General features: G+C 45.2%; 1 protein-coding gene across 13 annotated transcripts in view; it reads right to left on the bottom strand.

Annotated features, from left to right (window-relative positions):
* The window catches only part of LOC105494466 (RH-like protein), a 66563-nt gene that overhangs the window by 6923 nt on the left and 44808 nt on the right, over nt 1-14832 (bottom strand). For 9 of the 13 annotated variants that reach the window (XM_011762892.3, XM_071098380.1, XM_071098368.1 and 6 more), the window contains 2 exons: nt 5879-5958; nt 643-716 (listed from right to left, as the gene is read on the bottom strand). The exons of 2 other annotated variants lie outside the window; for them this stretch is intronic. In XM_011762892.3, coding sequence (XP_011761194.2) covers nt 643-716; nt 5879-5958 — 154 coding nt within the window. The remainder of the gene's footprint in view (nt 1-642; nt 717-5878; nt 5959-14832) is intronic. 2 more of the 13 variants (XM_011762896.3, XM_011762894.3) reach the window with 1 other exon arrangement.

The raw sequence follows: 14832 nt of genomic DNA, 5'->3' as shown, positions 1-14832 counted from the left end.
AGCCTCCGCCTCCTGATTTCAAGCGATTCTCCTGCCTCAGCCTCCCAAGTAACTGGGATTACAGGCATGTGGCACCACGCCCAGCTAACTTTTGTATTTTTAGTAGAGATGGGGTTTCAACATGTTGGCCAGGCTGGTCTCAAACTCCTGGCCTCAGGTGATCGCCCACCTCGGCCTCCCAAAGTGCTGGGATTACAGGCGTGAGCCACCGCGCCCAGCCAGCTGTAAGATCTTGGTAAGTCATATCTCCACTCTTAGCATCTGTCAAAAAAGGGGTTGGACTCCAAGGCTTGAGGTTTCTTCCTGCTCTTGCCTTGCAGGGTTCTGCCACCTGAATGTCAAACTATTTGGCTATGTTGAGGACTGCAGATGGGAAGGGGAAGTGCAGCCAGTGGCAGCTGTCTCATCCCTGACTGTGAATGAATTTGAGGCATCAGGGAAATGGTGACTTTTGCCACCTCCCCGCCATCCTCCCCCACACACGCATATCATGGATTTGTTCCTCCTCCAGTTCCTCCTGCTGTTCCTTACTTCATTTTTGTTTCCATTTTACTCAAAAACAGCAAGTCAACATATATACCCAAGTATGTTTTTAAGTTCACGCACTCAAAATCTATCACATTAATAGGTGAAAAATCTTACCTCCCAGAAGGCTTGGTCATCAAAATATTTAGCCACATGAGGTCCTTTCCATATTTTGAGATTTAGAAGCAAACCTGTTTAAATGCATAATTAAATGTTAAAACTTTTGGAGCACAGGATTTTTAATCTCAAGATTAATCGAAATATTGTGTGTCAAAATGACAGTATCTCAATAGAAATCCTTTTTCTCCCACAACTGAAAGACAAATAAAAGGAAGCCCCATCATTCCTGGACCAGCTTAATTCTGTAGACATTTTATTTTATTTTATTTTATTTTTATTTTATATTTTATTTTGAGACAGAGTCTCGCTCTATCGCCCAGGCTGGAGTACAATGGCATGATCTTGGCTCACTGCAACCTCTGCCTCCCAGTTTCAAGTGATTCTCCTGCCTCAGCCTCCCAAGTAGCTGGGATTATAGGTGCCTGCCACCACATCCAGCTAACTTTTTTTTTTTCAGTAGAGACAGGGTTTCACCATGTTGGCCAGGCTAGTCTAGAACTCCTGACCTCAGGTGATCCACCCACCTTGGCCTCCCAAAGTGCTAGTATTATAGGCATAAGGCATAGCATCTGGCCGATTCTGTAGACATTTTTTTTTTAAAAAAGAACTGGGAATGGCAGTGCACTGAGCAGTACATGAGAACCACACATCTGATGTCCTTCCCCAGATGGAGTAGAAGGGCCCCCTGAAAGCTGATCCGTGTAAGACATACAGGCTACTACAGAGGGTTACTCCAATTGGGTGCTCCTATAGGTCTGTCTTCTCTGGCTCCAGTCAACTCCCGAGAACCTCAGTTTAAGATTCCACTTGTGTAGTTAGGAAAGTAGCTTATAATATGCTTTGGTGCCTGCCCTTCCTTTTCCCCATCTCTTTAAGTATCTTTTATTTTTTGTTTTTAGGACAGGGTCTCATTCTGTTATCCAGGCTGGAGTGCACTGGCACAATCACAGCTCATTGCAGCCTCAAACTCCCGGGCTCAAGCAATCCTCCCACCTCAGCCTCCCAAGTGGCTGGGACCACAAGTGTGTGCTACCATAACCAGCTCATTTTTTTTTTTTTTTTTTTTTTGTATTTTTTGCGGAGACGGGGTTTCGCCGTGTTGCCCAGGCTGGTCTTGAACACCTGAGCTCAAGTGATCTGCCCGCCTTTGCCTTCCAAAGGGTGCGATTACAGGTGTGAGCCACTGTGCCCAGCCTCCATTTTCCGTCTACTCTCTGCCCAGATAGCTTGGCCATATGTATTCCTCCAGCTTCTGGAAGTTGGCTGAATTTCACGGGACACATGGAATGAGTGCTTCCTTTCACAGGAAGCAAGGAAATGCTCCTGATAGATTTATCTGTGTATTATTAAGGATGATCAGTTCCAGCGTGGTTAACGTGAATGGGCGAGTGCTTAGTGAGATTCAAATTTCCCTTTCGCGGTGCTTCCCTTAGGTGATATTGGCATGCAGGGTACCACCAGCATATGACGCAGTTAGCTTGAATTACTCAGTAATGATCTCTGGCACCTGCATGAATTTTCCAGATAGCTGAGGCTTACTCATCACTGAGGAATATCTGTCTAAAATATATTTTGTCTTCTGAGACAACACTAAACATATTTAGACTTTTTCTAAAAAAAAAAAATCAGAACTATCACTAGGAATACCCATTTATAACGTGCCATATAATGTGGAAAAGGTGTGTAGCCATGGAGGGTTGTTGGTCTAATCTCTCAGCAGCCCAAGCGTTTTGTGTTCTTGTGTCCAGTTTTAAGAATTTCTCAGCCAGGCGCAGTGGCTCACGCCTGTAATCCCAGCACTTTGGGAGACCAAGGCGGGCAGATCACCTGAGGTCGGAAGTTCAAGACCAGTGTGACCAACATGGAGAAACCCTGTCTCTACTAAAAATACAAAATTAGCCGGGCGTAGTGGTGCATGCCTGTAATCCCAGCTACTCAGGAGACTGAGGCAGGAGAATCACTTGAACCCAGGAGGCGGAGGTTACACGGTAAGCCGAGATAGCGCCACGGCACTCCAGCCTGTGCAACAAAAGCAAAATTCTGTCTCAAAAAAAAAAAAAAAAAAAGAATTTATCTTCTTCTGTTAGGCTCTTTGCTTTCACTTCTAACTTCTGCTGGTGTACTTTACCTCTAGAAACCTAGCCCACCTCTAATCTGCTATTTCTAATCTACCTGAGCTGAGAAATCCAATAACTATGCTTGATAGGATTGTTTCTTAAATAAGTACAGACAGGCTCCAAATAGAAAGGTCAATTAACAAGTTAAGTGCTTGGCTTCTGGGAATCCATTTGGTGCAATTTTGGCTGCTTGAGGGAATTTTTCCCCCTTCCATTGTCCAAGTTGTTTTGTTTCCTTTTCTGAGATAGGGTCTCACTCTGTTGTCTAGGCTGGTATGCAATGGCATGATCTCAGCTCACTGCAACTTCTGCCTCCAGGCTCAACTGATCCTCCCATCTCAGCCTCCGGAGTAGCTGGGACTACAGGTGTACCACCACATCTGGCTAATTTTTTGTATCTTTTGTAGAGATGGGGTCTCACTATGTTGCCCTGGCTGGTCTTGAACTCCTGGCCTCAAGCTATTCTCCTGCTTCAGCTTCCCAAAGTGCTGGGATTACAAGTATGAGCCACCCAAGTTGTTTTTAATCACCAGTTCGCTAATGTCAAAAACAACATATAAAGAGGAAAGCCTGTTGGTCTTAACTCTTAAAGGAACAATATGATTGTCTTTTCCTCTGTTCATCTTTTTTGACTCCAGTGAAGCATAAGACCCCTAGGGCCAGGCGCGGTGGCTCATGCCTGTAATCCCAGCACTTTAGGAGGCTGAGGCAGGCGGATCACGAGGTCAGAAGATCGAGACCATCCTGGCTAACACGGTGAAACCCTGTCTCTACTAAAAATACAAAAAATTAGCCGGGCGTGGTGGCGGGCGCCTGTGGTCCCAGCTACTCGGGAGGCTGAGGCAGGAGAATGGCATGAACCTGGGAGGCAGAGCTTGCAGTGAGCTGAGATCGCGCCACTGCACTCCAGCCCGGGCAACAGAGCGGAGACTCCGTCTCAAAAAAAGACTCCGTCTCAAAAAAAAGACCCCCAGGTACCTTACAAGACAGAGTACAAGTCAGCACCACTTTGAACATACCAGTGATAACAGTGAACAGTGTGATTCCCGGGATACAGTTGCCAAATAAAATGCAGGATACCCAATTCATTTCGAATTTAAAAACAGACACCTTGCAGTTTTGCTAAATCCGGCAGCCTTTCCCAGGGTTGGATTGCCAGCTGCCACGAACTGAACGTTAACTTACGGAATTAACTCTACTCCGCCTCTGCTTCTTCACACAGACTCTGCCGAAAGCTAAGGCCCAACATTGGTATATTAAAGGAATTCTAGCCAATCTCATGCTCAAAAATTACCCAGGTAACTCCAAAAAGTACCTCCATATAGTTTGTTAAAGCTGGAAGGAAGCCAGCTTAGTTATTAAAATCCTTTCATTTTACAGAGAAGCTAACCAAGGCTCAGAAGGAGTGAAGTGACATGCCCGACGTCACACAACTCATAGTGTCTTATGTCATTTGTCTCTTATTTGGCATCCACCTCCTGCTTAGGGACACGTATATGGGTGTCTAACCAATAAAAGATGTTTGCTTATAGAATAAAGGTGAACAGTTCTGGATGGAATGTATATTTTCTTTCTTTTTTTCTTTTTTTGAGACAGTCTCACTCTCGCCTAGGCTGGACGGCAGTGGTGCAACCTCAGCTCATTGTAACCTCCACCTCTTGGGGTCAAGCCATTCCCCTACTTCAGCCTCCCAAGTAGCTGGGACTACAGGCACATGCCACCACGCCTGGCTAATTTTTGTATTTCTGGTAGAGACAGGGTTTTGCCATGTTGGTCAGGCTGGTCTCAAACTCCTGACCTCAGGTGATCTGCCCGCCTCAGCCTCCCAAAGTGCTGGGATTACAGGCGTAAGCCACTGCTCCCGGCCTGAATGTGTTTTTTCTTTTTTTCTTTTTTCCTTTTTTTTTTTTTTTCCAGAGTCTCGGCTCACTGCAATCTCTGCCTCCCAGGTTCAAGCAATTCTCCTGCCTCAGCCTCCCAAGCAGCTGGGATTATAGGCGCCCGCCACCACGCCTGGCTAATTTTTGTATTTTTAGTAGAGACGGGGTTTCACCATGTTGGCCAGGCTGGTCTCGAACTCCTGACCTCAGGTGATCTTCCCAGTTCGGTCTCCCAAAGTGCTGGGATTACAGGTGTGAGCCACTGCACATAGCCACATATTTTCACCTGGCCTATAAGTAAAACTGACTAATTAGCAACTCCCCAAGATTTTTTGCTGTTCTATTGTATTGCAAGAGCAGAAATATACTTTACTCCTTTGTTGAAAGATCTCCAGTGGCTTCCCATCTTTTATAAGGGCCTGCTCCTCGCTACCATTCTGCCCTCAACCCCTGCCACTCCTTCTCACTCCATTCACACCAACCACACTGGTCTCCTTACTGTTCCCTCAACACACAAAGCATGCTCCTGCCTCAGGGCCTTTGCACTTGCCATCCTATTTTCATGGAAGGTTCTTCCCCTAACTAAATGCATGGCATATCTCCCTCCTCTTCACTGGGGCCTCTGCTTAAAAGCCAACTACTCAGATAACCCCTCCCTGACCACCCCTCTAAAAGAACACCCCATCCCACACTGACTCTATGTCTCTCTAGTTTGCTCTGTCTTCACAGCCACTTATTACCATCTGACATAGTAGACACTTATTTGTCTATTTATTGTTAATACTTTCCCCCACTAGAAGGTCAGTTCTATGGAGTCAGAGAATTTGTTTTGCTCACAGCTGTGTCCCCAGTGCCTGGCTCATAGTGGATATTGAATAAATATCTGTTGAATAAAATAGTATTATGGGTGTCCTCAGAAATAAAAGGTAGGCTTTTGTGTGTAAGGATTTTCTCAGGCTTCTGTGCAAAACTGAGTGTGATCATCAGCCCTGGGTTCAAAAGTCTGCAATGTTGCCACTCACCCTACTTATAATCTCAGGGATGTCCCTTCCCTTCCCTGGCCTCACAGTCCACATCAGCAGCAGGTGACCTCTAAGGACCTTTCCAATTATGAAATTATGTGATCCTCAGGGAAGGAGATGGGGCACAAATACATCCAGCCACATGGCAGGGTGTGCTCTGGATGTAGGTGCTGTGTCCTGGGCAATGGTGGAAGAAAGGTGGCCTCACACTGACCTGTCAGGAGACCAGATGTGATACTCATCGCCATGGCCAAGCTGAGTGTCCCAGTGCTGAGAAGGACCTGGAAGCCGATCCTAGAAATGACAAAGCAGAGGTGGTCACTTGGGCATCAGGCAGCAGAGGTCATCAGGGACAAAAAGGACTGTTGGTGTCAGTAGTGCCATTGCCAGGAAGGGCCATGAGGAAAACAAGGGTCCTCTTCCTAGCTGGTACATTCCCCTGTCATTTTCCCCAAAAGCCATGCAGACCTGTGGGAGGGAGGGAGGGGAAGGAGATTCCAAGATCGTCTGTGGCTTATTTTAGTTCTCAGCACCTTGTGGATAATGAACCAGACCAGGAGTCAGAAAACCCAAGCTCAAGTGCCAGCTCTGTCACTTACTAACTGCAAGACCCTGGGCAAGTCCCTTAACCTCTCAGAGCCTCCAGTTTTCTCTCTCTCTCTCTTTTTTTTTTTTTTGGTGGTTGTTGTTGTTTTGTGAAACGGAATCTCACTCTGTCATCCAGACTGGAGTGCAGTGGCACGATCTCGGCTCACTGCAACCTCTGCCCCTCAGGTTCAAGCGATTCTTGTGCCTCAAGTAGCTGGGACTATAGGCACATGCCACCATACCTGGCTAATTTTTGTATTATTAATAGAGATGGGATTTCACCATGTTGACCAGGCTGGTCTTGAACTCCTGACCTCAAGTGATCTGCCCACCTCAGCCTCCCAAAGTGCTGGGATTACAGGCATGAGCCACCACGTCTGGCCAGCCCCCAGTTTTCTCATCAGGCAATTAAAGATGAAGGTTCTATTTCTCTTGGGGCAAGGTGGGTGGGGTAGAGCTTGGCTTTCAGACCCATCTCCCTGCCCGTCCTTACCCCTTGAACATACTTCCAGGACCTCTCCCCTTCAAGGCAACCCCAGGGGTTCAATTCAAAGATTAAGATATTACGGGGGCCCTTGGATGCTAAATGTGATTGTGCCAGGGTTCAGCCTGCACCTGGGAACTGCCTTCACTGCAGCCCCACGGATAGTTGTACACAACAAGCCAGTTTTTTAAGCCTTTCCTATTTCTTGTCTCAACAGGTGGGCAGCTCATCTTCTCATTTTTAAGACAAAGCAAAGCCCCAAGCCTGCAGCCTCGTGGGGTGGACCCCCCTTGTATGTCATTTGGTTATCTTACCTGTCTTTACTGATCGTTCCTTATAAAGTGGGGGAAATAATGGCAATTCCTACTTCATGAGATCATGGGGGAGTGGAGAGAATTGAAAAGAACTACCCTGAGACTAGAAAAATAAATTAAAAAGATAAAAAGAGTTGCCACCCTGCTGCTCAAGTAGTGAGTGCAGATATCAACAACTACCTGCCCAACCATTCAGGCAGCCTCCCCCCATCCGCATGGCAAGCTCCAGGCCCTCATCTTTGCCATCTTTGTATATCTTCAATAGTTTGCTTCCTCTCCAGCACCAAACACAGTTCAGGTTATCAAAACCTCAGGGAAATGTTTATTGAATGACTGAAAAATGGAGTCAATTACTCAATTCATTGATCTAATATTAAGTGATTTTTAGAAAAAATTCAGGGGGACATCTGCATGACCTTGCAAAATTTCTTTTTTTTTTTTTTTTTGAGTTGTGAGTCTTGCTCTGTCACCAGGCTGGAGTGCAGTGGCATGATCTCAGCTCACTGCAACCTCTGCCTCCCAGGTTCAAGCTATTCTCCTGCCTCAGCCTCCCAAGTAGCTGAGACTATAGGCATGAGTCAGCCACCATGCCCGGCTAATTTTTTGTATATTTAGTAGGGATGGGGTTTCACCATGTTGGCCAGGATGATCTTGATCTCTTGACCTCGTGATCTACCCGCCTCAGTCTCCCAAAGTGCTGGAATTACAGGCATGAGCCACCACGCCAGCTGCAAAAATTCTTAAACAGGACATAAAAGAACTAAACATAAAGGGAACAATGATAAATTGGACTATATTAAAATTAAGAGTCTCTCTTGTTCAAAAGACACCATTAAGAAAGTAAAAGGTGGGCTGGGCACGGTGGCTCACACCTGTAATCCTGGGACTCTGGGAGGCCAAGGTGGGCCAAAGTTGAGGCCAGGAGTTCAAGATCAGCCTGGCCAACATGGCAAAACTCTGTTTCTACCAAAAATTATTTCGTCTATACAAAAGTTAGCTGGGCATGGTGGCATGTGCCTGTAATCTAAGCTACTCAAGAGGCTGAAGCATGAGAATTGCTTGAACCTGGGAGGAAGAGGTTGCAGTAAGCTAGCGCCACTGCATCCCAGCCTGGGTGACAGAGGGAGACTCCTTTTCAAAAAGAAAGAAAGAAGGAAAAAGGTAACCCACAAAGTGGGATTCATATTCAGGATACGTAAGAAATTCCTACAAATCAATAAGAAAAGACCAAACACCACCATAGAAAATGGGCAAACTAACTTGAATAGACATTTCACAAGAAAAGATATTCAACTGTCCAAAATCAGATGAAAAGTGCTCCATTTAGTTAGTTATTAGAGATAGCAAAATTTAAGCAACAGGTTTGATTCCTAAATGACTAATCATAAAGCAGGAAAACACCAAGTGTTGGCAAAATGTGGAGTAAAAGGAGCTTCTGTATATACTACTGGGGATTAGATTGGCACAAACTACTAGAGAAAATTGTTTAGCAGTAGCCACTAAAGCTGACTGTGTGAATACTGTATAATTCAACAATTTCACTTCTAGGCATATAATCAATGGAAGTGCATTCGTGTGTTCCAAAAATAAAAGTGCTAGAATGTTCATAGGAGCAATACTAGAATATTCCTAATAGCTCCAAACTGGAAACTACCCAATCTTCCTCAATAATGGATAAATAAATTCTGCTGTATTCACACAATGGCACACTTGTTCCAACTATCTTTTCTCAGATTCTCTATTTGTCTACTTGGCATTCATTTATCACGGGGCCACACTAATGGCCAAAGTTGTTTATCTCATTTTCTTGCAAGTCAGCTTTCTCAGGCATGGGAAATTCATAAACCCCTCAGCTACAAACTCCAACATAAGTGTTTTCACTTCCTGGCCATTAGTGGATGCCCTCACCCAGTTACTCTCCCACCACTCTTTTTCATAAAGGCGTAGTCCCAGTTCCCCCTCTCCTTCTGCTGCCTGGTCCCTGGGTGATACAGTTTTGTGTGGCCCTGCATGAAGTGTTCTGCCTCTTATTTACAGGGGAACTGTGAACAACAAAACTTTCCTTCCAATAATACTAGAAGAAAATGTCACTCAGTCACCTTTATAAATTAAGACCCAAGCATAACACAACACTATATCCCAGTGGAAAAAGGGTACAGCAATGCTTAACAACCTGGACGAATCTCACAACTACAATGTTGAGTAAAAAAGCATACAAAAGCACAGACTTACTGTATGATTCCATGTATATTATCTCAGTTCATTTTCTGTTGCTATAACAGAATACCACAGAATGGGTAATTTATAAAATAAGTATATATAGCTCATGGTTCTGGAGGCTGGGAAGTCCAAGAGCATGCTGCTGGCATCTGTTGAGGACCTTCTTCTTGTGCCATAACATGGCAGAGGGTATCACATGGCAAGAGGGCAAGAGCATGTCAGCTCAGGTCTCTCTTCCTCTTGTAAGCCACCAGTCTCATCATAGGGGCCCCACCCTGATAACTTTATCTAATCCTAGTTACCTCCCAAAGACCTCACCTCCAATTTCATCAACACATGAATTTAGAAATTAAGTTTCCAACACATGAAATTTGAGGGATGCATTCAAACCAGAGCATTCTGCCCCAGCCCCCAAAATGCATGTCCTTCTCACATGCAAAATTCATCTCAATAGCCCCAAAGTTTTTTTTTTAGAGATGGGATTTCACTCTATCATCCAGGTTGGAATGCAGTGGCATGATCATAGCTCACTGCAGCCTCAAACTCCTGGGCTCAAGTAATTCTCCTGTCTCAGCCTCCTGAGTAGCTAGGACCACAGATGTGTGCCACCATATCCAGCTACGTTTATTTAATTTTATTTGTAGAGACAGAATCTCACTCTGTTGCCCTGGCTGGAATGCAGTGGCAGGACCATAGCTCACCGCAGCCTCAAACTCCTGGGCTCAAGTGATCCTCTCACCTCAGCTTCCTAAGTAGCTAGAACTACAGGCACATGCCACAATGCCTGGCTAATTTTTTTATTTTTATTTTTTTGCAGAGACAGGTCTCACTATGTTGCCCAGGCTGGTCTTGAACTCCTGGGCTCAAGCAATCCTCCCACCTCGGCCTCCCAAATCACTAGGATTACAGGCATGAAACACCACATATAGACAACCCCCAAAGTCTTAACTTGTTCCAGCACCAACTCAAAAGTCCAAAGTCCATGGTCTCATCTAAATCAGATGTGGGTGAGACTTAAGATACAATTCATTATGGGAGATTCCCTCTGGCTGTAAGCCTGTAAAATCAAAACAAGTTATCTACTTCCAAAATACAACAGTAGAACAGGCATAGGACAGACATTCCCATTCTAAAAGGAAAAAGAGGCAAGGAAAAAAGGGTAACTGGTTCCAAGAAAGTACAAAACCCAACATAGAAAACAACATTAAACCTTAAACCTTCAGAATGATCTTTTACTCTATGTGCCACCTCCTGGGCACACTATGAAATTTGGACCCCCGAAGCTTTGGGGAGCCCTGCCCCTGTGGTTTTGCTGGGCTCTGCCCATGCTGCAGTTCTCACAGGTTGGAGTCTCATGCCTGCAGTTCTCCCAAGCTGGCATTGCACTATGATAGCTCTCCCGTTCTGGGGAATTGGCAGTGGCCCCACCCTTGTAGCTCCACTAGACACTGCTCTGCTAGGGGGCTCTCTGTGGTGGCTGTTCATAGCATCCTTTGAAATACAGGTGGAAGAAGGCAGTGCCCCCTCAGCTTTTGCATTCTGCACACCTTCAAAATTAGTGCCATGTGGATGCTGCCAAGGTTTATGACTTTTACCTTCCACATCACACCTGGGGCCACTTGAGCCACAGCTGGGATGGCTGAGGAATGCTGCACCAGAATGTGGGGAGCAGAGACCAAGGCAGCCTGGGCAGCAGCTGGTCATTCCAAACCATTCTGCCCTCTTAAAACTCTGGGCCAGTAACAGGAGGGGCAGCCTTGAAGATCTCTGAAATGCCTTTGGAGTTTTTCTCCCTTGTTCTGATGAACGGCCTCTGGCTTTGTTCTATGTGTACTAATTTTCTTATGAATCGGTAGCTTGGTCACATCCTCACTTTGTTTTCTCAGCTGAAAATGTTCTTTCATTCTCTACAACATGGCTGACCTACACAATTTTCTTTTTTTTTTTTTGACACGGAGTCTTGCTCTGTACCCCAGACTGGAGTGCAGTGGCGCGATCTCAGCTCACTGCAAGCTCCGCTCCCCCGGGTTCACGCCATTCTCCTGCCTCAGCCTCCCGAGTAGCTGGGACTACAGGCGCCCGCCACCTCGCCCGGCTAATTTTCTTGTATTTTTAGTAGAGACGGGGTTTCACCGTGTTAGCCAGGATGGTCTCGATCTCCTGACCTCATGATCCGCCCGTCTCGGCCTCCCAAAGTGCTGGGATTACAGGCTTGAGCCACCGCGCCCGGCCTGACCTACACAATTTTCTGCCTTCCATAAATCACTCTGGCACAGATGAAGTTCAGCTAAGATCTTTGCTTCTGTATAAAAAGGATGACCTTTGCTCCAGTTTCCAACACGTGGTTCTTCAGTTCCATCTGAGACCTCATCAGAATGGCTTTTACCAGTCACATTTCTATCAGCATTCTGATCTCAGTGACTTAAGTAACCAGTAAGAAGTTTCAGACTTTCCCTAGTTCTGGGGTCTTCTTTTAAGCCCTCACCAGAACTGCAGAACTGTCTTTAATGCTCCATTCTTTCTTTCTTTTTTTTTTTTAAGATGGAGTTTCACTCTTGTTGCCCAAGCTGGAGTGCAATGGCACAATCTCAGCTCACTGCAACCTCTGCCTCCCGGGTTCAAATGATTCTCCTGCTTCAGCCTCCTGAATAGCTGGGATTACAGGTGTGCACCACCACGCTCAGCTAATTGTTTGTATTTTTAGTAGAAACGGGGTTTCACCATGTTAGCCAGGCTGGTCTCGAACTCCTGACCTCAGGTGATCCTCCTGCTTCAGCCTCCCAAAGCGCTGGGATTATAAGCTTGAGCCACCATGCCTGGCCTAAGCTCCATTCTTCACAATACAGGTTTTTTCTAGCCTGCTCAAAACTCTTCCAACCTATTCCCATCACCCAGTTCCAAAGCCACTTCTACATTTTTGGGAATCTGTTACAGCAAAAACTCTACTTCTTGCATTAACTTTCTTTCTTCATCCATTTTCTGTTGCTATGACAAAATATCAAACTGGGCGATTATAAAGAAATATAAATTTATTTAGCTCACAGTTCTTGAGGCCGGGAAGTCCAAAAGCATGGTGTCACCATCTGGTGAGGGCCTTCTTGCTGTATCGTAACATGGAGAAGTCATCACACGGTGAGAGGGCAAGAGCATGCCAGCTCAGATTTCTCTTTCTTTTCTTATTAGTCACCAGTCCCATCATACCTCACCCCATGAGCTTGTCTAATCCTAATTACCTCCCAAAGGCCCTTCCTCCAAATACCATCAACATATGAATTGAAGGATTAAGTTTCCAGCACATGAAATTTGGGGGACACATTCAAACCATCACATATATAATGTACAAAAACAGACAAAAACTGACTGATGCTGTTAGAAGTCAGGTTAGTGGTTATCCTAGAATGAGGCATGAAGAGGTTCTGGGTGTTGGTTATGTAGGGATATCAGAAGATTCATCAAATGGTACTTGTATGATATCTGTACTTTTCTGGATATAGCTTATACTATATAAGTTGGGGTTGTTTTTTGTTGTTTTTTAAGTAATAAGTGGCAGAATAAAGGATAAACCCAAATCTGCTGACTGCCACCCCACAACTCATACTATATGATGCTGTCTGGAAAAAGAAATGAATGAAGCAGAAATCCATCACCATGATAACAGTCTCCCTGCACGGGGTCTTCCCTGGCCAGACCTCACTCAACACACGTCCTCATAGCAGCCCTGTGAGTGAGCTATTAGTGTCCCTATTTCACAGAGGGCAAGTTCAGGTTAGGGAAGTGAACCAAGAATTCCAATGTCTTGTGGCTTGGAATGGGTGGCTCTTGGGATTCAAACTAGGCAGGCCTGTCCACAAAGCTTGGCCAGATGCTTCCCAGATTTCAGCATTTGAGGACAACATTCATGAATTTAGCCATATTGGCATTCCAGAGATGCTATTTAAATTTTTTTTCTCCAAATAGACTTATTTTTACATTTAAATAAATGAATTTAAAAGAAAACTGTGTTACTAGCTTAAAATGGAAGGGAAATGGGAGGTAGCTGTAAAAAGAGATATAATGAAAACAAAATGTTGCTAAAATCTCTCCCAGATATGGCAGCCTGAGGTTTTCTCTGCTATTCAAAAGAGTGGTTAACAAGAGCTAGAAGGGTACAGAGATTCTCAGCCTAAGTGGGGACTTTCTTTTCTCCCTGATGTAATCAGAGGATTGAGAATTGAAAAATAATATCTGCACCGCATGATTCAATGCCATTTCAGTGTGCCTTCCCATCACTTAAAAATCCCACAGTTTGTGAGAAATGCTCCATCCTGGCTCTGATCACAGCATCTGACTCAATCACATATGCTCATCTGAATAGGAAATTGGGAAATATTGTTTGTGGAATTAATACAAAGTTAACTGACTTGCCCAATGCCACCAAGTAGCTAATTCACAGTTCCTGTTAAGTGTTCTGACTTTGCCCTTAATCCTCTCTCCATCTTTCCATTACATAGAGATGTCCTCATACTGATACAGCATCACTCATCATAGAGAAAGGGGCTATGTTCTGTTGCTAAATCTGCACAGCAACCCTGTGACACAGGTCTTATTTTCTCATTTTACAGATAGAAAACTGAGATTTAGAGAATTTGAGTACCATGACCAAGGCTGCAAGGCTGGCTTCACGCCTGGTGAAGCCCACACATTTTACTCTCAGCAGACCAAAGGCCTCTGGATGAGAGATCATCAGTCACTATGCCCTTCCCTTTGCCTGGGTCCTGCAAAGGCAAGAGGATAACTGCTTCTTGGTCCTCAACTCACTCACCCTGATGAGAGGTGACTTGCAGAGATGTGCTGGAGCCAGTTCCCATAGGCTCAGTGGGCTGATTGTTCTCATCTCTTCCCAAGTCCATGTGCAGTGATGTCTCCTTGACAGCTTGAACTCAGTCATGTGGGAAGCGTTTGTGCCATAGAAATTGCAAGTGTTACCAATCAAGGCTTTATCTTCTTGGAGAGCCAGTTGTTAAGTTAATCCTTTACCAGCAAACCACTGATTGGTTTTTTCTTTTTTGGCTATAGGTAAGTGGTTCTAAAACTTGAGCTTGCAAGAGAATACCTGTGAGGCTTGTTAAAACATGAACTGCTAGGTCCCACCCCCAGATTTCTGATTGGGTAGGTCTGAGGTGGGGCCACAGGTAGGGCTTGCATTTCTAACAAGCTTCCAGGTGACGCAGGCGCTGTGGAGAACCAACGCTTCCAGAGAACCACAGAATCATAGAATTGGGGATCTAGACAGCCCACAAGCAGAATTTAGCCACACAGTGTTACTAACAATCTTGAATTTTCCGCCAGTACTTGGGAGAGCACATGCAAAACTCTAGATTTCAAGCTTCTCTTGAGAAGTCATTGGATCTGGCAACACTGAGCCTGGGTCCCTGCACTGCGATGGTGGGTGCGAGCTGAAGAGCTCCCTTCCTTCACGGGCTTTTTTTTTCTTTCTTTTTTTTTTTTTTTTTTTTGAGACGGAGTCTTGCTCTGTCACCCAGGCTGGAGTGCAGTGGCCGGATCTCAGCTCACTGCAAGCTC

The sequence above is a fragment of the Macaca nemestrina genome, chromosome 1 (assembly GCF_043159975.1).
Source record: "Macaca nemestrina isolate mMacNem1 chromosome 1, mMacNem.hap1, whole genome shotgun sequence".
NCBI lineage: Eukaryota > Metazoa > Chordata > Mammalia > Primates > Cercopithecidae > Macaca > Macaca nemestrina.
The sequence above is the reverse complement of the archived record's forward strand: the minus strand, read 5'-3'. Positions and strand labels throughout refer to the sequence as shown.